Here is a 24,431-nt window from a genome sequence, read left to right as displayed (position 1 = left end):
TTCCAATCGCAATTAGCAGCACATAGTCAAAGGCAACAAGGTACATAAGGAAACAGGCAGCATGAAGGAGAACCAGCAAAAGAGCCAGCAAAAACTGACTACAAATATCAGATATTAGAATTAGCAGACACCAGTGGTAAGATGGCTGAATTTATTGTTTGAAAAAATAAAAAATAAGCTCTAAGATACCTGCAAAGATCATAAGAGATTTGAAAAAGAACTAAATGTACAGTATAATTATCCAAATGAAAAACTCAGTAGACAATTTAAGCTGCAGTTTGGACACAGCAAAAGAGAAAATTAATAGACTGGAAGATAGATCAGAAATAATTATCCGGAATGTAGCACCAAGAGACAATATGGTAGGAAATACAGATGAAGCAAGTATATACTGTATGATTCCATTTCTTTAAAGTTTAAAAAGAGGACAAATAATTTTGGATTTATATGTGGGGGGCTTTGGGAGTGACCAAAGGTTATATTTTCTCACCTGAATGGTAGCACATGGGTATGTGTGTTTTATAATTATTTATGAAATTGTGCATATATATTTTATGAACGTTTATGAATGTGTATTATATTATGCAATAAGTGATCTAATAACAAAGATTAAAAAATAACTTGGTGATCATTTTATAGATAAGGAAGTTAAATTTTTTTACTTTCAATCTAATGTTTTTTTTCTTTGTACTCTATTAAAAGCAGCCTTTTTTTCTGCCATTTATTGAGAGCCTATCTTCTAGCTATTATAATTGCATTTACTTAAATTTCATCTTGTTGCTTTGAGATAGAATGTAGTTTATATTTTTCAAATGCATATTTTTATAGAATGAGTTTGGTGGAATAGGGAAGTTGATTCACTTTTGCAACTTAATTTTTAGTTTCACTTGTAGAAGTGTGCAGTATATATTTTCATATGATGAAGTAGATATTTTGAAAGCTAATTATGTTTGTGTTTTGTGTTTATTTTTTCAGAAGGAGAAGTCTTTACCTGGGGTCATAATGCTTATAGCCAGCTGGGCAATGGGACAACTAATCATGGTTTGGTGCCCTGTCATATCTCTACTAATTTGTCCAACAAACAAGTGATTGAAGTTGCCTGTGGGTCTTACCATTCTTTGGTGCTAACATCTGATGGAGAAGTAAGAATAGTCAGCATAAATGTCATTGATTTTTTTTTTCAGTAAAATTATATAGATTCCTATAGCAGTCCTAGAAGGATGATCATTTGATTAAAATGACCACCTCCCTCAAATTTAGTTTTATTCTTGTTAGCAACTCATAGTCATGGTGTTTATATTATTTTTTACCTTCATGCAATAAAAATGTCTATTACTGCAAAATTTAAGAGGATGTGCTATTTCTTCTATATTGCTATACTCAAAGGGGTTATTTACAAAAAGAAAAATTCCCAAATGCTGGAAAAGATGGCTGGTGCAAAGTAGATATTATTATAAATACTAGAAGTCCAGCACGAAATCGCGCGGCCCTGCCAACCCGAGCAGCCTCGCCATGCTCACAGCCCCGCCCACCTGTGCCGGTCTTTGGTTGTTACAGCGTTAGGGCCACAGGCCTTTTATAATATAGATTATTTGATACTTGGTAATAATTACCGCTGTTTGTATAGATAACACCAATAACCTAATTTTATAAATTAATACATTTTAAAAAATGAATTTTACCAAAACTTCTCTGCCTGTGTTGTGACAGTTTATGGATAGCAACCACTTTGAGAGGAAAGATGAGGAGCCATACGAAATGTTAGTATATAATTGGGATACTTTATAAATTAGTATATTGCATTAATCGATCTCTTCTTTCACACAGGTATTTGCCTGGGGTTATAATAACTCTGGGCAGGTAGGATCTGGATCAACAGCTAATCAGCCGATCCCTCGAAGAGTCACTAGCTGCTTACAGAATAAAGTAGTTGTGAACATAGCATGTGGGCAGATGTGCTCCATGGCGGTGGTGGACAATGGGGAGGTAAGAAGGTTATTTCATATTTCACTTAAAAAAACTGTTTGCCTTTTCAGTGTCATACCAACATGGCATGTTTCTCACACAGAGAACTTTCTGTCGTTTGTTGGCACTGAGTCTCTCATTTCCTCTCAGGTTTATGTCTGGGGCTACAATGGGAATGGGCAGCTCGGACTTGGCAGTGGTGGCAACCAGTCAACCCCCTGTAGACTGGCTTTGCAAGGTGTTCGTGTCCAGCGGGTACGTCTCTATTGGTTTTTAAGCCTTTGGTGGCAAAGATGCGAATGTGTTAAAAACAGTTTCTATAGCAGGATGAAAAATTTAGCTGCTTGGATATCTTCATTAAGTAAAGGTTTAAGCTCTATTTCCTTGAATTAAGTTATAGTTATTCATCAGAAAATTTAAATTTCTAGGGCACTCTCTTACACAGTTGTTGGAATATAAATTGTTAAAATCTTCTCCAAGGAAATTTTTACAGTATGTATCAAGAGGTTTAAAAATAGTCATACCCTTTGATCTGTAATTCTACTCTATTCTAAGGAACCAAAGAGAAAGTCACTTACAGAATTAGTGGAGAAGATATGTTTACAAAGGGTTTTTATGATTTAGGAACAGTACTCTATGTAATGTTAAGTTAAAAAAAGATAAAGAGCTGCTTATACAATATGACCATTTAAAAAAGCTATCTGCATATCTTTATATAACTCAAAAAAATGTCAAGCTTGAGATTGCTTTCATACTTATACTTTTTTCACAATGAACATGTTAACTTTTATAATAAAAGAAGAAAATTCTTCTTAAAAAGTGAAAGTGTCTGTTGCATATTAACTTCGCCCCCTTGGTCTCTGTGAGCATAATGAAGGCCACTTTGAAGGTAAATACTGGCCTCATGTCACTAAAGGACTCAGGGCGAGCTGACTGTAATTTTGGCCGCATGGGACCTAAGCTGGCTCTGGAGAGACTGGTTAACTTAATGCTTGCTCTCTTGGAGGCTGCCTCTTGCCTTTTTCTTTTATTTATTTATTTATTTATTTTTTTAATTCTTAACCTATTCTGTGAAAGCATATTTCTCTCTGTTTGCAGGCCTGAGTGGATTTGGTTTTTCTCTTTCAGGTTGCCTGTGGCTACGCACACACACTAGTACTAACAGATGAAGGCCAAGTATATGCTTGGGGTGCAAATTCTTATGGCCAGTTGGGCACTGGCAATAAAAGTAACCAGTCCTATCCTACTCCTGTTGTTGTGGAAAAGGACAGGTAATATGTGCATTTTCAAAATAACCTCAATGTTCCTTAAGTGATTAAACAAAACATAGACATAATATAGAATTGTGGGGAATTTACTGCTAGTATTAGAATATTCTTTAACATGAGCATTCATTCCTTTTTAAAATTGGCTTTGGATTGTTGGTGAATTTGACTTATGTCAAATATTCTATTTCACTTAGCCATATTTCATCTATACCTCCAATAGTTACTCTATACAAACTACAATGACTAAACATCCAACAGATATTCTACATTCTTCTCCTCACAACTGACCTTTTCCTGACCTCCTCATGGTTTTCTGTTTTACATTCTTAGAGGAAGTTGATAACATTTGCAGTCTGTTTTCTGTCGTTTAGGAAAATTTGCTTCTTGATATGAATCAGGTATAAGAACAGACGACCTCAGGCAAAGGCAGGGTGCCTAGGCAGTGGCTCTGGTCCAAACCTGGACTTGAAGGTTCCCTCTAAACTTTCTCCGCTCTCCTTTCTGTAGCAGCTGCAGCGGCAGCCACGCCTGTGCCCACCCTGGACTTTCCTTGTGTCCCTAGGCGTTCAGGAGAAGGTCACCAGGCCATACTTAGGGAAGGCCAGGTCCTCATCCTTCTGCATCCTGACCCCTTTGCTGTCTCTGCACCAGCCCTTCTCCAAAAAGCAGTGTTTCCACCTCCTGTAATGGCAAAGGCTGCTCCCTTTTTGTGAAGGCTAATAGTAAACATTTCAGAAGTGAATGTAGGAATTTTGATTTTCTGTGGTGGGTAGTTTAGCATCAATGGACACTATTTGTGTTTCAACCAGTTACATTTTTCATAGAACGTTATTACAGAAAAGGAAGGCTATCATTTTAAGTGGTTCCCTAAAGTACACAAAAGATATTTAAAAAAAAAAAATCTAGAAGTCGCCCTAACCGGTTTGGCTCAGTGGATAGAGCATCGGCCTGTGGACTCAAGGGTCCCAGGTTCGATTCCGGTCAAGGGCATGTACCTTGGTTGTGGGCACATCCCCAGTAGGGGGCGTGCAGGAGGCAGCTGATTGATGTTTCTCTCTCATCGATGTTTCTAACTCTCTATCCCTCTCCCTTCCTCTCTGTAAAAAATCAATAAAATATATTTTTTAAAAAAATCTAAAAGTCTTTGCCGAGTAGGTCATTGTGGAAGTGATTACATATGATGAGAACAGAGCAGTTAATTAATATTTATCTAAACAGTGTTGGGCTGTTCTAACCTCCCCTTCTTCCAGAGATTGCCGGATTGCTTTATAAGAAAGTAGTTAAAATGTAGAAGGCCTTTTTCTTTTGTTAACTGCTCAGATATCTGTAGATTGAGCCCCCATCCTGCCATCTGACCAGCACTGGGCCCCCTCCCTCCACACTGACAGGTTGGTGTTTTCTTAGACTCAGGCCTCTGCTTCCTCTCATTGATACTATCCGGTAGGAGCAAACTTTCCTGTGCTCTCAGGGTCCTTCTGGCTGGAATAGTAATCAAATAGACATGAGACAGATTGGCAAGAGAAAATAACCAAATTTAATACATACATATGTATGGGAACCCCGTATACTGAGACAGAGAACTTACATACATGTGAGGTTCAGAAATAGAAGGGAACATGGGTATATAAGACATCCTGAGCTAGGATGAGGTAAGGTGCTTTGGGGGCTTCAAAGGGTCATTGCGGGATGATAAGAAGAGCAGACGTTTGGTAAATAGAAGTCTGTCCTGCCCTATAGATAGATCAAAAGAGGTTATTTCTGCTCTGGCCAGTGCATCCTCCTGTGTACCGAAAGGTTGTTGGTTCAATTCCCGGTCAGGGCACATGCCAGGGTGGGGGCTTGATCCCCAGTAGGGGGTGTGCAGGAGGCAGTTGATCGATGTTCCGCTCCCACATCCATGTTTCTCTCTCTCCTCTTCTACTTTCCTCTCTCTAAATATCAGTTATTCTAATTCAAGTTATTCTAGAATCATAGTTCAGGGAGAGGCAGAAATTTCTCTTGAGCCCATGTCTAAAGTGGCCTTTAGCTCAAAACAATCTGCATACCCTAGAAGCACATCTTGGGTGACTTGCCCTGAACTCCCACAATATCAAAGGCCACCTGGCTTTCCCTTAGCGCCATGCTTGGACATGACCTCTGCACATCCATCAGCCTTCCCTAGCTCACCTTCTAATCTAGGCTGTTCTTCCTCTCCCTTTCAGCCTATCGTGCACACTGTTGCCAGAGTAATTTAAGAATTCCGTTTCATCCTATCATGGCTCTGTTTACACAGCTGTTTCCCACTTGTCTATCACATCAGATCAAATCTAAACCCTTCAGCCTTGGATCTAAGACTGACCCCACTTTTCCTAGCAAATGTTACTGTTCTCTGCTCCCCAAAGTTCCTTGTCTCTTCCGGGTAGGACCTCTTAATGTTGTACCGTCTTCACCCTATGCCTACACATTTGTCCATATATTTCTTACCCCCTTTTACTTTAAATACTCCCTGAGGAGACACAGGTATTTCTTCTTACTCACCAGAGCACTTGTAGGTGGTACTATGATGTTATCTGGGAATTGTTTGCAGTTTCACAGATACGCTCCTTCTCTCTTTAGCTAAAGCATGAGCTCCTCCAGGCAGACCCCATTGTGCTTGAAGCAGCTGTTACTCCTGGGAAGAACCATTTTTGAATGTGCACTGTGCTGGGTAGCTTACTTCATTTATCTTCACCACAAGCCTCCACCTCTCTTTTCTTTTTTTAAGATGATAAAATGGATTATAAGAGTTTAAGTACTAGTACTTGGCCTCGACTCCCAGCCCATGTTTTGCCTACTGCACCAAGCCATTTTAAGTGAATTGTTGCTCCTCTCATATGTGGGTATAATGTGAGGGTAGATGGATGGTAGTAGTAAATTCACTTTCTTTGAATGTATTTATTTTATTTTTCCTTTTTCTTTATTTTTGGAAAAAAAAATTTCCTTATTGAGAAACAAAATAGTATTGACCATTTTCCCCATGTAGGCAAAGTTCGATTTGAGCCAATTTGACTGGCTTAACCATGTAAATAGGAAAGGCCTTACTAATTTGAATTGACCATTAGAAATACACATTCTCTACACACATGAGCCTTTGGCACTTAAAATGCTGAGTAGAAGTAGTAATATTGAGAAACCTCTACCGTTAGGCTACCGTTTGTACACCAGTCATCGTACTTGGGGCTTAATGTTTTTCTTTAAAAAAAATTATCTTTATTGTTGAAAGTATTACAGATGTCCCTGTTTTTCCCCTCATCAACCCCCCTCCCCCCCACTCCACCCCCTGGGCTTAACGTTTTCTCACTTAATTCGCACACACTGGCCTCAAAATGTGATGAAACTGAAACTCCTAGATCTCAGGGACATTCCCAGTCACACAGCCTCGTGGTAAAGCTCGCATTCAAACCTACCTCCACATCCAGGCTCCCCACTCTGGGACATACAGCCTCATTTCTTCTAGTACTCGGGTTGTTTTCAAGAGCTGAGAGCTACCTTCTAATAAGTCAGGGGAATTACTTGGGCTGCACATGAAAAGAGCCTTCTGAGGGAAGCCGCCACAGCAATCTCCAGATTGTGCGATGACCATCCTCCCTTCTGGACTGGGAACCTCTGGTTAAAGCACACAGGGGAGGAATATCTCCAGCCTTCCATTGCTAGCCTTGGTCAGTGTGGTCTTACCCAGTCTTCAGTTGTTCTGTGTTGTTGACTCTCCCTATGAGTTAATAAAATGATCTACAAATTATATTTAGTAAGACACGTACTGGGTGCTTAAGGAGAGAGAAATAAGCCAGTGAATCAGCCTGGCAGGAACTTGTAATCTAACTGAATAAGTAATCTAACTGAATAAGTAAGACATATCCACCTGAAAGATAATTGGGCCAGGCCAGCTGCTATGGACAGGTAAACGGAAACAGTAAGTTGGCTTATAAAACAGGGAAGTCCAGGGATGAATCTGGATTTAGAGATGGTAATGCTGTTTTCTCTCTCATTTTTCTTCCTGTCTCTTTTCTTTCTACCCTTTGCCCCATTTCTATCTCTCTCTCTCCATGTCTACCTCTGCTTTTCTCTGTTTGTTCGTCTCACTCTTTTGATTTTCACTAAAGACAGGCTTTCTCCATGCAGCTAGAGATGGCACCCACTGGCAGCCCCAGATCCACTTTTTCCCAGCCCAGCAGTCTCAACAGAAAAGCCATTGGCTCCTCACTTTCTATCTGGAGGAAGACTCTGTTCCTGCTGAATCATAAGCCCATTCCTGGTTCAATCAGTAGACCAAGCATATAAGGAATTGTTTGCAGAATTGGTCCCTCCCAACTGCCCTCTCCTGCTGGCCTGATTGCCCACAATTGCCCTCCCCTGCCTGCCTGGTTCCCCCCAACTGCCCTCCCCTGCAGGCCTGTGTTCCCCCTAACTGCCCTCCCTGCTGGCCATCTTGTGGTGGCCATCTTGTGTCCACATGCGGATGGCCATCTTTGACCACATGGGGGTGGCCATCTTGTGTGTTGGGGTGATGGTCAATTTGCATATTTCCTTCTTCTTTTTTTTTTGGTCTTTACTCTCTTGAATTATACTGGATTTCAAAATGGGATGGTACATGTTTTTATAAGCCTGCTGGCTAGAAGTGGTGATAAGATCTTCATGAGTTATAAGTGCATTGAAGTATAGCTTCGATGTAAATACCTGTATACTGCCTGAAAATCTAGATTAGGTGTGTAACTTTTTTTTGTTTTGTGTTTTGAAATCAAACCTAAGGGGAGATGAGATAAAGTGATTTCTTCGCCTGTTTACTGTGTTTACTTGGTGTTTGTGAATTTAGAATTATAGAAATCGCAGCCTGCCACTCTGCCCACACATCTGCTGCCAAGACCCAGGGCGGGCACGTGTACATGTGGGGCCAGTGCCGGGGCCAGTCCGTGGTCCAGCCTCACCTCACCCACCTCTCCTGCACGGACGACGTGTTTGCCTGCTTTGCCACTCCCGCCGTCTCCTGGCGCCTCCTGTCTGTGGGTGAGCTGATCACTGTCCATTTGGGTGATGCTTGAAAACTAGGAAGAGAACTCTGGTACTTTTATTTTGATAGGAAAGACTTTGTTAAGTGCAGTATCATTTATTTCCCTCTAATGGACTCCTGTGAAAAGGAAGTAGTTTGATTGATTTATTTCTCTTAAAAGTATCAGAAACCAACACTACATACGAAATTAAAAGTACTTTTATTTGACTACTTTTTAATTTGACTGAGAAATTGTTTCTTAGCTAGTGTATTTATTTAAACATTCGAACATTTCATTTAGTGAGGTAGTTTTGGACTTTGTAGTAGTTGTTTTGCCAGGTTTGTAAACAGACGTGTGTGGGGTTTAACCCTGAATGATTACAGAGGTGCGAGTTCATATTTAGGGGAGAAGCATGGCTCAGCTGTGCAGTTATTTTAGAGAGCTGATGTTTTCACGAGGGTCTGCGCCAGAGCCATGCTGTATTACAGCCTGCGTTTTCATTATGTCTGTAGCTAACTCTAGGAACACTGGTGTTGTTATTCTCTTAGAACCTGACGACCACCTCACAGTAGCTGAGTCTCTGAAGAGGGAATTTGACAACCCCAGCACCGCAGACCTGAGATTTCTGGTGGATGGAAAGTACATTTATGCACATAAAGTCCTTCTCAAAATTAGGTATGGAATCACTTATTTTGAGAATTAAATAAGTAAATACATTTGTTATTTGCCAAGGAACTACTCTAGGCACTTCAGTAACTATGGACAAATGTGAGGCCAGTTTTGCCCGTAGGAGCTTTCCGTGCAGCCGGGGGAAACACATTTGCGGGGGTTCTTTTCCCAGCCTTACAAAGGGTTCGGCATTCTGGAGAAAGGGGCTGCGCGTAGATTCAAGAAGGAGTCCAAGGACGACGAAAGATATTTTTGAAAGGCATTGGGGGTCAGAGGAACTTCAGCTGAAGGAGCTGCAAGACTCTTCCTTCACCAAAGACCTGTGCTTTTATTCAACACGATTTATCCTAAGGCAAGGCGGAAATATACACTTCAAAGGGTAGAGTACAGAAGCATTATCAGTTTGGGGAATAGCCTACAGCTGTTCAGGTGTTTGGCCAACAGGAGGCAATAAAATGCCCTGAGCTGTCTGGCAGTTAACAATCCTATTCAGGTTTGGGGGAAGTGCTGTTTACCCATTTCCAACAGGTAAATTACATATGTGGCTCACCCTTGTTGAGCCCCCCAAGTTTCATCAACCGTTGGGTAAAACTCTTGTAATTATTACATGCTGGAATTGGTTCCCGGCAACGTTATACATGAAACAAGAAATACCAGAGGCCGACGAGGGTGTGGCTCAGGGCAGGAGCTTTCTTACAGGAGCTCCCCAGGCTTCCTTACAGGACTTGACCAACTGCCCTTGGCTTCAGGGAGCAGCCAGCTGCTGGTGGTGAGTGTTGTGTGCTGTTAGCCTTGCCGGCTTCAACACAAGTAAACCTCAGTGCTAGGCGCTGGGCTCAGCCGGGAACATCACTCTCCCCACTCAGCTGTGGGGTACGGAACTTTCAGAGGCTTGAAAAAAGAGAAGATAAGGCTTTTCCAGAGCAACAGATCCAGTATAGAGCTAACACAGATTTTTTTAAAAAGTCAAATATATTGATATAAATTTTGACCCATGAGTTACATCCACTTAAAGTCCATTTAACGGTCACACTTGAGGAGCTTTGACATATGAATACACCTGTGAAAGCATCACCCCAAGTCAAGATTGAGAACGTTTCTGTCACTCCTCAAACATCCCTTGTGCCCTGGGCTCTGGGGCAGGTGATCTCCTGTCAGATAGATTGGTTAGCATTTTCTATAAGTTTATATAAATGGAATGATACAATATGTTTTCTTCTGTGCCTGGCTTCTTTCTTTTCACATAATGATTCTGAAAACCATCATGTTGTCTAATAGATACTTAAATCCCACTGCAACAAATAACAAGCTCAATATAGCATTTTAGTCTCAAGTTCACCTCTCAGTAAGGTCAGGCTGTACATTTGTTCACTTTTACTACAGTCCATAAACCTTCATAAAGGGTGTGTGTGTGTTAGTTTTCCAGGGCTACTGTAACGAAGTACTACAAACTAGGCTTCAGCAACAAATTTATTCTCTCACGGTCCTGGAGGCTAGGAGTCAAGATCAAGGTGTTCACAGGATGGGTTCCTTCTGAGGTCTGTGAAGAAGAATCCGATCCACCAGTCTCCTGGTTTTGGTGGTTTGCTGGCAATCTTTGGCATTCCTTGGCTTGTGGCAACATAACGCCAATCTTCACATGGTGTTCTCCCTATGTGTGTACACACCTGTGTCCAGATTCCCTTTTTCATAAGGATACCAATCGTATTGGATTAGGGTCCACTCTAATGACCTCATTTTAACTTGGTAACTTACCTCTGTAAAGACCCTTTCTTTAGATACTGTTATATTCTGATGTTAGGACTTCAACATATGAATTTTATGAGAGACAATTCAAGCCGTAACAGGAAGTGAAGAAACAGAATTACTCAGCTGTTATAAAAATAGACTCGCCTGACTTCCACAGATGCTGCTCAGTGGACATGGTGTGGTTACTTTCAGGGAGGCAGCACTGTCTCCACCCAGTGTGGCTGCAGGGGCAGCTCTCCCACAGCAGGTTTGTATTTGCAGCCTTGTTAAATTAATGGTTGGTTAAAAACTGGCCGGCAGAGGAAGTGAGGGGCCAGGGCAGGGACATGAAGGTGTGCAACTTGGCGAGTGTCATGTGTAGTGTTGTGTTTCCCTTCTCCTTGTTAGGTTTTTCCCCTTTAAGCCCCCTTTAAGTGCTCCTTGTGTTAACTGCTCTTGCCCAGAACCTAGGACCTGACATGTTTTTCTTCCTTCAGGTGTGAGCATTTTCGTTCTTCGTTGGACGACAGTGAGGATGATATTGTAGAAATGAGTGAATTTTCATATCCTGTTTACCGAGCCTTCCTGGAATACCTGTACACAGACAGCATCAGCCTTCCCCCTGAGGAGGCAGTAGGTAATTAATTACCACCAGACTTTACCAAGAGATTGGCAAAGTGCTGGGTAACTTGTCAAGGTGATTTCTGTGGAGCCTAAATGGATGTCGCTGTGAGTGCAATCGCAGAAGGAGTTCTCTTTTTGTGTGTTGCACCCAAACTCTTTTCCCTTGTTACTAATCATTCAGAGGTTGACTAAATAGATAACATAAGAGATAGATGAATTATCATCACTGTGCATTGGGTACCACTCTTAATTACTATGTGTTAGTATTGTACATAACTTTTAGCTATCATATCTATTGCCCTCACAATGTTTTCATTATAAAATAGATAAAATCCACATCATAAGCCCTGCTGGTCTCTGTATCTGTGAATTTCCATCCCAGATGGCTTCGGGATAGACCACTGTGGTCTGGTGCATCCCATCCTGAAAGGAGTGAGGGATGTCCACCTGACATTAAAAAAGCAACACAGGGAACCCAATGGGTACAGAGTTCAGTACCTACTAAGTTTCAGTTTACAGCTGTAAGGAACTAAAGAAAGAGTCCAATCCCTAAACTTTTAAACATTCATTTGACATGTTTATACATGTCAATAACAGTTTTGTTTTTTTTTACCAGATTAGCATGTAATTTTACTCAGGTAAACAAAAGTCTGATTTCTGAAGTTTTACAGTTTCCTTCCTTTCTTGACAATGTTTTAGTGCCCATGCCTACTGTGTGCTGCAGCTCCTTTGGGTGTCTGCGGAGACAGACCGAGGCCCTGCCCCTGTGGGGCTTGTATTAGGATGAGGGAGACCAGCCCTAAGCAATAAATGCAAGCGGTCAGTCAGGAGGGTCAAGAGAAGCCTCCGTTGGGAAGTGCACTGAGCAGAGCCCTGGGGAGTCACGAGTGGGCTATGCAGATACCCAAGGAAGAGCACTCTAAGCATGGGTAACAGTAAGTGCAAAAGTCCAAGACAGGAACAAAGTTAGCATGTGGATGAGGAGGGGGAAGGCCAGGGTGGTTGGAATGGACTGAGCAAGACTTATACTGGGAGGAATTAAGAAGTTGAAAGCTGGGCAAGATCATACCTAACCATGAAGGCCATGGCGAGGAGCTTGAGTTTTTTTTCTTGGTGTGAGGTTTTGAGCATAGGGTTGTGTTATTTAGGATTTGCTTTAATTCTGACAGTAAAATGCGGGGGGGGGGGGGGGCGGGGGAAGAGAAGAAGTGGCTTAAACAAGATAGTGTCTTTCTCTCTCTCACAGGGATACAGGGCAGGGCATTGCTATATGTGGCCCCTGTGCTCTTGGTCCAAGACCGCATTTGCATTACAGGTAGCAGGATGGAGGAAAGGACAGCGACAAAGGGGTGAAGGGCAAATGCCCAGAATCTTACGGGAGGAAGGGTCCTGTAAGTTCCACTTACTTCAAACCATGGATCAGAGCTGGCCAAGGCCCTAACCCAGCCAGATGCATAGGAGGTGGGGGGAAGTGTGGTCATATCCAGGTGGCCATGACTGTGTGTGTAGTGGAGAAGCAACAAGTAGCTTCTGCCATAGGAATGACGTGATTTGTCTTTAAAAGATCAGTAATTCTAATGGTTCCGGAGTGAGATGACGGCACCCTGGGTTAGTGGTGTAGCAGTGGTGGCGTTGAAGAGACCAGATTCTAGGTATTTTAAAGATGGAGCTGATGGTATTGTCAATGGCTGGGATGTGGGTGTGAGGGGAAGAGAAGGATGACTGCGCTTAGGTGCTTGAGTGGCTGGGGTAATGGAAGTATCACTCTCTGAGATGAAGAAGATGGAAAGGTGCTGCTCTTGAGTTTGAAGTCAAAGGAGCTGATTAGACATCCAAGTGGCAGTCATTTTTATCAGCCCACCCCTAATATTTGCAGGGCCCTGGGCAAGAGTCCAAATAAAGGGCTACGTATCCTACATCTAAAAACTTAGTTATATGTGATGCTAACTTCAGATAAAATATGTTCAATCCTCAGACCTTGAAAAGCATACCTTCACTGAGAACCGAAAGGCCAGGTTTAAGTTTTAGTCGGAATTTAGAGTTGTGCGACTCCTTGGAGTTCTGTGCTGAACACAGTGGCATGGGAGGGCCAGGCCTCGGGCCTCCAGCTTGCAGCCAGGTGCCTTTCTTTTCCCACCACCAGCTCATCCTGCATCACAAGGGGTGTGTGGGCACCACAGCCTGCATGTCCAAGCTCCGGCCACCCCCACCTAGGGCCACGCCCCTTGAGGCTGGGGGGCTGTGCATTGGTGGTATGGTTTGGAGGGGAGGGAATACCCACACATGTGGTCTCAGAGCCAGTTAGTTGGGGAATCCCAGGGTCCCAGACACCCAAAGTGTGCCCTAAGTAGGAATGGGTACACGGCTCCTTGACCACACTTTGGTGATGAGGCTTGTGTCTGGCAGAAGTACAGAGTGAGGCCTCCTGAGCAGAGACGAAGGCCAGGGTCCTGTTTTAGGGCAGTTCTTGCGAGTCCAGGTCGGTGTGAGTCTGAAGCTGGGGAGTGCACAGGGCTGTTGGTATGAGTTTGGGAGTTGTTGAGAACTGACCAGAAACCACTGAGCCATTCACAACTCTTAACGGTTTCAGCATCCTCCAATGGACCACAGGCTTTTCTTTCATAGCTTTGATATGTATGTCATATTACAATGAAAGCAAGTTTCTGACCAAATTCTTCCACACGTACAAAACTCAATAGCAGACACAAACAAGAAAAGTTAATGTTGTGAGATTGATGAAATCCCTGCTGTCTGACCATTAGGCCCTCTATAAAGTAGCTTGCTTAGAAGGTTAGCTTAAAGTAGATATAACAATATGCTAGTAGCAGGGTTTAGCTAACCTTTTGACCAGCCTAGGACTGGATGTAGACCTAGCAAATGTACTACTCCACAGGTATAGGACTACTTAAGCTCATGATGCTTGAATGCCATTCATGCAAAGGCAAAAGGACCCTCATGATATTTAGAGCCAAGCCACATATCCTAAACACTACTCATTTCACCAATAACAAAGTATTTCTAGCTCTTTCTGAAGATTTAGGTAGTATCTGAAACTCCTGACAAGCGTCTTTCAACTGCTAACTGGCCATTCCTGACTGGAGTACTTCATAGTGTCCTATGGGGTAGATGTCAATTAATGGCATTTGAAACCACCGGGCTGGAATCACTTAGGGCAGCGGTCGCCAACTGGTGGTCTGTGAGGTCCGAAAGGTTGGTGACCGCTGACTTAGGGGAATAAGTGAAATAAGAATATGAGGATTAAACCCTGGGGCACTCAGACATTTCAAACTCAGAAAAATGGTCTAGCCAAGAGACTGAAGAGTAACTAATAAAAAAGAAGAAAAACACAAGCAAGTAACAAAGCATTTCAAGAAAGGGATGATCATCAGCCACAGGAAATTTTGTGTCATTCTTGAGTAATGAAACTGGAGAATAGCCTTGGACTTGGCATTGTGGCAGCTTTTAGTGACAATCCCAGGTGTGATGTCAGGAGTGGAGGGGATGGAATTATGCCTGGAATGGCTCGAGATGAGAATGGGAACTCAGAAAATGGAGGCAGCAAGCAAAGGACTCTCCCCTGGAGGTTTGCTGTGGAGAGGAGCAGAGAAACGGGGTAGGGTGATGAGAGGCAGACATGTCTCCATGAAAGGTTTTTATTTATTTTTTCTTTTTTAAAGAGATGAGCGCTATTATAGCATGTATGTATGCTGATGGAAATGATCCTAGAGCAGACATTGGTAATGCAGGCAGACAGATAATTAGAGGGGCATTTCTAGGAAACATATTAAAGCCTTGTTCACTGCTCTTATTTTTTCCATGGCTGCTCTTTTGTCTATTGTATTTGCTCAGTTCAGCTATGTTCTTAGGGAAAGCCACCTGCTCAGAGTGTATGAGCACAAGTCTATCTATACAGCCTTCACTAAGGATTATATTCAAAATAATGTAAAAAAAAATCTTAAGGGTTGAGTGAGTTTAAATCAGGATGCTTGAAGTCACTCCATAAACATCTCTTTCCACCAGGATTGCTAGATTTGGCTACATTTTATAGAGAAAATCGTTTGAAAAAGCTCTGCCAGCAAACTATCAAGCAAGGCATCTGTGAGGAGAATGCCATTGCTCTGCTCTCTGCTGCTGTGAAGTATGATGCTCAGGTAAGAAAAGCATTTTTTTCAGTTAGTTTTCCTTCTGGAAGAAAAATAGGTAGGTGTCTACTTCATATCTTTACATTAAGTAGGTTAAGTACTTAATATAAACAAATACAATAAAATATCAGAAGAAATATTAGTGAATATAACGTTAGGGTGGACCTCAAAGGCAGGAAGCCATAAAGGAAAGGATTGATGGATTTGATTAAAAAAATAAAATAAAAGATGCTTATACACCAAAAAAATGCCACAAGGAAAATTAAAAAGTAAATAATACGCTGGGAAATTTTTTGCAACATATAAAGCAAGCTTACCATAATGTATAGTTCTTAAAAATAAAAAGATAATATGAGCAATTTGACTGAAAAAATGAACCATATAGATTTATGAACAAATGAAAAATATAAATAAAAACATTTGTCACACCAGGGAATATATTTTTAGAAATACTACAGCTCAGAACAATGGCTGTCCTCCTAAACTGCTGATGAAAGTACAAACTGGTACAATCATTCTGGGGCACAGTTTGGTATTATATGTATTAAAAACTCTAAGGATATAATTCTTTAAGAAATTCACATAAAGAAATCTGTCTTAAGGAAGTAATCATGGGTTTGGACAAAGATTAACTTAAAAGATATTTATTGCAGCATTGTTTATAATTTTGAAAAATTAGAAAAAGTCAATGTGAACCCTAGAGAGTTGTTTAAACTATATAGAATATTAATAATATGAAAGCATGCAGCTATTCAGGATATATCATTAACTGAAAAACTATGGTCCCATTTTCATTTTTTTAAAAAGTATAAATAGCTCAATTTAAAAAGACTTCTTTTTTTCATTATCTACGAAGGAAAAAGACTGAAAAATATAGTCAGTGGTTATCTTTAGATGGTGGGATTATGGATGATTTTCATTTCCTTATCTTTGTTTATTTCTGAACTTTGTGCAGTGACCATGTATTGTTTTGATAATAAAGAAAGGAAAGAAAACCTGTCTTAGAGCTAAATCTTTAGGAAACAGGCTATACTTCTTGGAGTTGATTTCCTTTTGTTATAAGGATATCCTCTCCTTTGGTTAAAAAAAAACAGGGACATTTTAGTGGCGGGTGGAAAAAAAGGTTTTAACCTTTTTTGTGCTTATATAAATAATAATATGCTTAGTAAAGAAAATTTGAAAAATAAAAAAAGGATAAGGAAGGAAATGACTCATCAACCAGAGAACATAACATTTTCACACAGCTCCTTCTAATCTTTTCCTAGATTACATTATGTATATCTCTAAATACTAGTGTGGTTTTTTGTTTGTTTGTTTTACTTAATGTTTTAAAAAGTCTCACCCAGCTAGAAACATTGACATTTAAAAGCATAGTGAATGTTTGTCTTGCATCCAGGTAATGCTTTATTGGGTACTTACAACATGCAAAATGCTTTCTGGCAAAAAAGAAAAAATCAATGTGTTTTTTGTAGTTTGTTAAAATCATGGTGATAATACTGGACTCTGGTGAGCTACCTCGGATGGCAATATGGTGGATGTATAGTGTTTCCATCTGAACTAGGCTTAATTTCCAGGACTTTTTCATATTCCCTACTTATGTGAATTATTTGTATGGTTAAACCTTCCAGCCCTCTGTTTTCTAGAAAGTAAGCTCCTTAAAGAATGGCAAGGACTTTGCTTTGCTCACAACCAAATCCTTAGTGCTTAGGATAGTGCCTGACACATATCAAGAAATGTTTCTTTAATGAATTTCAACTTTGCCTAAAGAGGCGCTATATTTTATTATAGCCCATCTAACTAATTTTTGTACCTACATTACATAAGAGACAATCAGTAAAGTAGGCCATATGTATACTTAAAATACAGGTTTTCATAAAGAACAGTATTTGCTGTCTTGCTTCAATTCAGTGTGCTATAGACAAAAAATGTCACTTCTAAGAATTTAAGCAAGAGTCCATAATTTCAAATGGATGTTGGTATATTCAGTATGTATTATTGAAACACATTTTTATGTATAGTCACATGTTCTGATATTGAGTGTGTGTGGGAGGGTTTTTGGTTGTTCTGTCACTCAGGGCTTACCAGGGACTTAGAGATGTCATATTGCCAGTGTGACCCTAGCAGCCTACGTAGCTGTTTAGGGGTGAAATGGATAGTTTTTCTTCACGTAGTTTGTTTCTTTACTTAAAACATACTGTGAATTTGATTGGCATGGCTATTAGTACTGCGAATTTTTGCCTGTGTTTTCATCTCCAGCATCTGCTATAATTTACATGTGTAATGTGTATATGTGATTGCTTGGACATTATTTTGGGCTTTTAAAATAAATCAGTTTCAGCTAATACAGCAGAAACTTTTGGTTTGACTTTTACCTGGCAGCACCTTGTCCTGGGTCAAGACAGCAGCATAGCCCAGGGTCAAAGGCAACTGGAATCTCCTCCAGCTGGCCTCACTTTAGCTCTAATTTGGGGCCAAAAAAGCATCCAGCCACCTTCATTCTGTCTCAAGTTTACAAATCTGACCAAGAGAAGTACTATAGGACTATTTGTTGGCCCAGAGTGAATTACAGTAAGGCAGAAACACCAATCTGAGGAGTTTCTTTTAGGACAGTGGTCAGCAAACTCATTAGTCAACAGAGCGGCAAACCGCGGCTCGCGAGCTGCATGTGGCTCGCGAGCCGCAGTTTGCCGATGACTGTTTTAGGAGAGAGAAAGTCATGATTTCTTCATTTTCCCAGTTAAGATTACTGAAGGTAGTCAGGGTCTGATGGAACAACCATCCCATCTTTCAGTATTTGTTAAAAGTATGATACTCCTCTTTTATATTCCCTTTGGATTATATTCAAAATAACATAGACAATAAGCAAAAGGGTGGGGAACCTTTTTTTTTTTTTTTTTGCCAAGGGCCATTTAGATATTTATAACATCATTGGTGGGCCATACAAAATTATCAACTTAAAAATTAACTTGCTATATTTGGTTAAACATTTAGTTAACTCACTCCTAATAGCTTGGCAGGGCCAGACGGAATGATTTTGTGGGCCTTATAAGACCCATGGGCCGGATGCTCCCTAGGGGAAGAGAGGAGTAAAAGAGGAGTGTCATACTTTTAACAAATACTGAAAGTGGAATGAATAGTACAAATACTAGTACTCTCACTGTGAAAGGTACAGAATTCAGACATGTAGGTGCCTATCTCTGGTATTGGCTGGTGTGGAGGAACCTGAATGTTTTACTATGTCATTTACATTGTTACAACCATAGGTTCATATTAGCACAATAGTTTTATAACTTTTCTTTAGGGATTGCCATACCAATATGTCTTCCTATTGGCTATCAAATCCTTTTTCCTTGCTTGTGTGTTTTCATTCTATGTTGCATTACATTGGAAAATATGAATTTGTTAAAGTATTTTTTGTTGTTCCTAGGATTTGGAAGAATTCTGCTTCAGGTTTTGTGTAAACCATTTGACTGTGGTAACACAAACTTCAGGCTTTGCAGAAATGGACCATGATCTCCTGAAGAACTTTATCAGCAAAGCAAGCAGAGTTGGAGCCTTTAAAAATTGATTCTCACCTGCAGGAAAACATTTTTAGCATTCCTATCTTCCCTTTAAAAGCCAGAGAATAACTTCTCTTTAATAGTATTAATGATGAGCTACATTTGGCTGAATTCTTACATTCTGTCAAAAGAGGGATGGTGGTCAGTCTTCCCCATCTGCTGAAATCCAGAGTTGATATAAAAGGCATTAAACTCTCTGATCAGATGTGACTAAGCTCCAGGGAAAACAATTAAAATGTCTTATTATATTTACCATTTCCTCTTTTGAGTCACTTAAGTTGGACACTTTTGGCATATTGGTTTAAATATATGCTAGTCTGGCCGAATATTCTGTTATTCAACAGGCTGATATTGCATAGATAACATGACAAGGAATGCTGTCACCTCCACATTTTCAGCATCCAGCACAGTGCCTTGCATATAGTAGGCACACAATTAATTTATTATAAATGTTAAGTATGCCCTGAGAATAGCTTTTTTTTTGTGGGATAATGGATGAAGGAATAAGTTGTACAAAAACAAATTTAAAACAGCATGCATCTGTTAAGATTCATATTCTTCTGGTGCATCGTTCTGAGAAATAGTGGCTAATTTAGAGAATCAGAATTCGCAAAAGGCCTTGGCAAATAAATTGTCAAAGCCCTAAGGGCTAACTTTAATTTTCTATTTACTCTGAGTCATTGATTTCACTTATGGGATTATTGAATATGAAGTACTATCTTTGAATAAATGTTATTTCTGGGCTCACCTGCCTTACATAATTGCAAAATGTCCTTTGCTTTTGTGTTGAGAGATTTGCCTTTGTATATAAAAATGTTTGTGTTTTTCTTGTAATTGTCTTTTATGTCACTTTAAATCAGGTCTCTTAACCTGGCACAGTATAATTATAAAATACCATCTGAAAAGGCATTAAAACTTACATTTCATATACAGCATTAGGAAGAATGAGATAAATTTATACTTTTTAGATCAAAACAAGTTACCCAACTGCAAAATAAAAACTGGAATGAGATATAGGATAGTATCAGATCCTCCTATTATGTTTCACAATATGATATTATGTAAAGAAAACTCTTGGAACTAGAAACCTGAACTATTTGATAATAAAGTGCTTATTTGAATATAATAGAACAGATGTTTTTTTTTAATTTATTAAAATTTTTTTTCAAATAGTTTCTATTCAATATTATTTTGTATTAGTTTCAGGTGTATAGCATACTGGTTAGATCAGGGGTCCTCAAACTTTTTAAACAGGGGGCCAGTTCACTTCCCTCAGACCATTGGAGGGCTGGACTATAGTTTTAAAAAAAAACTATGAACAAATTCCTAAGCACACTGCGGGCCCGGGACGAGTCAGCTGCTAAGCAGAACAGGCAGCAGCACCTGGCGGGCTGGATAAATGTCCTCAGCGGGCCACATGTGGCCCACGGGCCATAGTTTGAGGATGCCTGGGTTAGATAATCATGTACTTTACAAAGTGTTCCCTTGATATTTCTAGTATCCACCTGGCACCATCTTATCTAATAAAGAGGGAATATGCAAATTGACCATCACACCATCACAAAGATGGCGGTGCCCATAGCCACAAGATGGCTGCGCCCAGTCCCCTCAGCCCCACAGGAGTCCCCCAGTTCTTTCAGCCCCGTTGGGGGGGAGGGGGGGAGGAGAGCAGGCGCGTGGTGCGGCTGGACCCGCCCTCAGCCTCCCAGCCGCCCAGGCTGGGCCCGAGGCACAGGGAAGCCTCAGATGGCGGCTGCCCAGCTGCCCAGGGCTGCCCGAGGCTCAGGTAACCAGGGCCGGCCAAGGCTTGTGCTGCTGGCAGTGGCAGCAGCAGAGGTGTGATGGGGGCATCACCTTCCCGTGATCGCCAGGTTGCCTCCTGCCCCTGAGGGCTTCCGGACTGTGAGAGGGGGCAGGCTGGGCTGAGGGACCCCACCTCCAGTGCATGAATTTTCATGCATCGGGCCTCTAGTACATACATAATTATTACAATACTAGAGGCCCGGTGCATGAAATTCGTGCACAGGGGAGGGGGGTGTCCCTCAGCCCAGCCTGCACCCTCTCCAATCTGGGACCCCTTGAGGGATGTCTGACTGCCTGTTTAAGCCCGATCCTGGTGGGATCGGACCTAAACGGGCAGTCGGACATCCCTCTCACAATCCAGGACTGCTGGCTCCCAACTGCTCGCCTGCCTGCCTTCCTGATTGCCCCTAACCGCTTCTGCCTGCTAGCCTGATAACCCCCTAACCACTCCCCTGCCAGCTTGATTGATGCCTAACTGCTCCTCTGCCAGCCTGTTTGCCCCTAACTGCCCTTCCCTGCAGGCCTGGTCACCCCTAACTGCCCTCCTTTGCAGGCCTGGTCACCCCTAACTGCCCTTCCCTGCAGGCCTGGTCCCCCCCAACTGCTCTCCCCTGCAGGCCTGGGTCCCTTCCAACTGCCCTTCCCTGCAGGCCTGGTCACCCCCAACTTCCCTCCTCTGCCGGCTTGGTCACCCCTAACTGCCCTCCCCTGCAGGCTTGATTGCCCCAACTGCCCTCCCTTGCAGTCCTGGTCCCTCCCAACTGCTCTCCCTTGCTGGCCATCTTGTGATGGCCATCTTATGTCCACATGGGGGCAGGATCTTTGACCACATGGGGGCAGCCATCTTGTGTGTTGGAGTGATGGTCAATCTGCATATTACTCTTTTATTAGATAGGATAGAGGCCTGGTGCACGGGTGGGGGCCAGCTGGTTTGCCCTGAAGGGTGTCCCAGATCAGGGTGGGGGTTCCCTTGGGGCGTGGGGCGGCCTGGGTGAGGGCTTGTGGTGGTTTGCAGGCCAACCAAGCCCCCTGGCGACCCAAGCGGAGGCCCTGGTATCTGGGGTTTATTTATCTTCTACAATTGAAACTTTGTAGCCTGGAGCGGAGCCAAGCCTTCTGCTTGCTCTGTGGCGGCAGCCATTTCTATTGGGATTTATGTATCTTCTATCATTGAAACTTTGTAGCTTTGAGTGGAGGCCTAGGCTAGCAAGGGCAGGTGGAAAGCTTGGCTTCCTCCATCACCAGAGAAACCCAAGCCTCCCTCCTGCTCTCTGTGGCCGTAGCCATCTTGGTTGGTTTCATTTGCATATTCACTCCTGATTGGCTGGTGGGCATGGCTGGTGGGCGTGGCTTGTGGGTGTAGCGGAGTGATGGTTAATTTGCATATTACTCTTTTATTATATAGGATTAGTGACTATATTCCCTATGCTGTATTTTATTCACACACTAGAGGCCCAGTGCATGAAATTCGTGCATGGGGGAGTCCCCTCAGCCCAGCCTGCACCCTCTCTAATCTGGGACCCCTCGGGGGATGTCCGACTGCTGGTTTAGGCCCAATCCGCAGCAGTCGGACATCCCTCTCACAATCCTGGACTGCTGGCTCCTAATCGCTCACCTACATGCCTGCCTGGTCGCCCCTAACTGCCACCCCTGCCGGCCTGATCACCCCTCACTGCCTCTGCATGCTGACCTGATTGCCCCTAACTGCCCCCCTGCCGGCCTGGTCACCCCTAACTGCCACCCCTGCCGGCCTGATCACCCCTCACTGCCTCTGCATGCTGGCCTGATTGCCCCTAACTGCCCCCCTGCTGGCCTGGTCACCCCTAACTGCCCCCTGCTGCTGGCCAGGTCACCCCCAACTGCCCCCTCCTTGCCAGCCTGGTTGCCCCCAACTGCCCCCCACCAGCCTAGTTGCCCCTCACTGCCCCCCCTAATCGCCCCCAACTGCCCCCTATGCCGGCCTGGTTGCCCCCAACTGCATCCCCCCCACCAGCCTGATCACCCCTAACTGCCCCCCCCCCCGCTGGCCTGTCGCCTTTTACTGCCCACCCCCACTGGCCTGGTTGCCCCCAACTGTGCCCCCTGCTGGCCTGGTCGCCCCCAACTGCCCCCCTGCCAGCCTGGTCGCCCCTCATGACCCCCCCACCAGCCTAGTTGCCCCATGCAGCCTGCTATTGAGTTGTTTCGTCGGCCCTTACTACCCCCCCTGCTGGCCTGGTTGCCCCATGCAGCCTGCTGTTCAGTCATTTGGTTGTCCCTCACTAACCCCCCTGCCAGCCTGGTCATAGGCAGCCATCTTGTGAGGGCATGAGGGTTAATTTGCATATTACCTCTTTATTATATAGGAGGATGTGTTTTTTAATTCCTAAGAAACAGCAAAATTGCATTAACCTTATGCCTTAGATGTATATAAATCCATGTGATATGAGTTAAAGCAGTTACTCAAATAAGGTAGCATACTGAAGCCCACTTAAAACAAATGGTTATAAACAACTTACTGTTCATATTATTGCCTGTGGCTGTTCTTTATTGGTGAGGTCACATTAGAATCCTTAGTTTCTTTGTTTATCCATCTTTGCACACCTTATCTTGTAGAGGCTAAGTAATCTGGATGCCTCTAGTTCTAAATTACAATCCTGTTTCTGGAATTGTATAGTCTCATTCAGTTATTGGTTATTTTAAATCTACCATATATCCTTTCCCCCCAACTTTTTGGTAGATTTGCTATTTTATCCAGCAAAGAAATATGCAGACCTGGCTATTACCTATAGCTGTCAGTTCTCACAGTTGGACAACCCCTGTCTTCATGTCCGACTTTTCCTCCTCACTTTTCCTCCTATGCTCTCTGTAACTGACCAAACCTTCACAACTTCATAGTGTCTTCCAAAGCCTTTTCCTCTTTCTTGCAGTCTGATAGGGTCTTCTGAAGCTCCTTGCTGCCTTTTTCTTTTATGAACTCATTTCATGTAAAAATTGGAACAAAGGGAACAGGTAAGTTTATTTAAGGATGCAAAATGGACCCAAACTCCACAATGAGTCAATGGCCATATTGCCAGAGTACAAGTTATTAAGGAGGACCAGGTGGATTTGTATCTAGGTTTTCTTTCTACACTTGTTATGTTAGGTCTGCACTGCTATATAGCTCAGTGCTTCTTATCTTTGGGTACAACAGAATAATCTATGCCATAGAACTTTTTCAAAATATAGATTCAAGGATTCTAATTCAGTATATTAAAAAATATGTCACCAAAATTATTTTTGATGTTTTTAGCCAAGGATGAGAGCCCTTAAAATCCCCAATTCCAAACAATAAGGGCTAATTTTAGATGTGTGAAAGATGACATATGAGTCCAGTGGATACATCTCTCTGAAAAAAAAAACATGCTTCTCTCTGGTCTTCGAGGATAGAGTCTCAGAAACACTACTGTTCAGTTAGGGATATGAGAGAGAAAAGTTACATTTTCATAATAACACTACGTCAGAATGAATGGATCCATCCCTTTATTTAAGTTCATCTTAGATTTCCTATCCTTAAGTTTTTGTTTCCACTCTGCTCACATGAGGAAGTTCAATGTTTTAATGCTTCCAAAATAATTTTACCCTAATTTACAGAGAAAAGTTAAGATTTTACAGGAATAAAGTAGTATCCTCATCTGCTGATGTTTATGA

General features: G+C 42.2%; 1 protein-coding gene across 2 annotated transcripts in view; it reads left to right on the top strand.

Annotated features, from left to right (window-relative positions):
* The window catches only part of RCBTB2 (RCC1 and BTB domain containing protein 2), a 42,833-nt gene extending 23,158 nt beyond the window's left edge, over nucleotides 1–19,675 (top strand). The window contains exons 4-12 of one of the 2 annotated variants that reach the window (XM_080659241.1): nucleotides 976–1,142; nucleotides 1,828–1,986; nucleotides 2,116–2,220; nucleotides 3,094–3,236; nucleotides 8,062–8,252; nucleotides 8,785–8,911; nucleotides 11,131–11,270; nucleotides 15,278–15,408; nucleotides 18,827–19,675. In XM_080659241.1, the coding sequence (XP_080515367.1) occupies nucleotides 976–1,142; nucleotides 1,828–1,986; nucleotides 2,116–2,220; nucleotides 3,094–3,236; nucleotides 8,062–8,252; nucleotides 8,785–8,911; nucleotides 11,131–11,270; nucleotides 15,278–15,408; nucleotides 18,827–18,967 (1,304 nt within the window). In that variant the 3' untranslated portion in view covers nucleotides 18,968–19,675. The remainder of the gene's footprint in view (nucleotides 1–975; nucleotides 1,143–1,827; nucleotides 1,987–2,115; nucleotides 2,221–3,093; nucleotides 3,237–8,061; nucleotides 8,253–8,784; nucleotides 8,912–11,130; nucleotides 11,271–15,277; nucleotides 15,409–18,826) is intronic. The other variant, XM_080659242.1, reaches the window with a different exon arrangement.
* Nucleotides 19,676–24,431: the final 4,756 nt, after the last annotated feature.

Source organism: Plecotus auritus (assembly GCF_963455305.1).
Source record: "Plecotus auritus genome assembly, chromosome: 3".
Taxonomy (NCBI): Eukaryota; Metazoa; Chordata; class Mammalia; order Chiroptera; family Vespertilionidae; genus Plecotus; species Plecotus auritus.
Note: the sequence above shows the minus strand (reverse complement) of the source record. Positions and strands in the feature narration are given on the sequence as shown.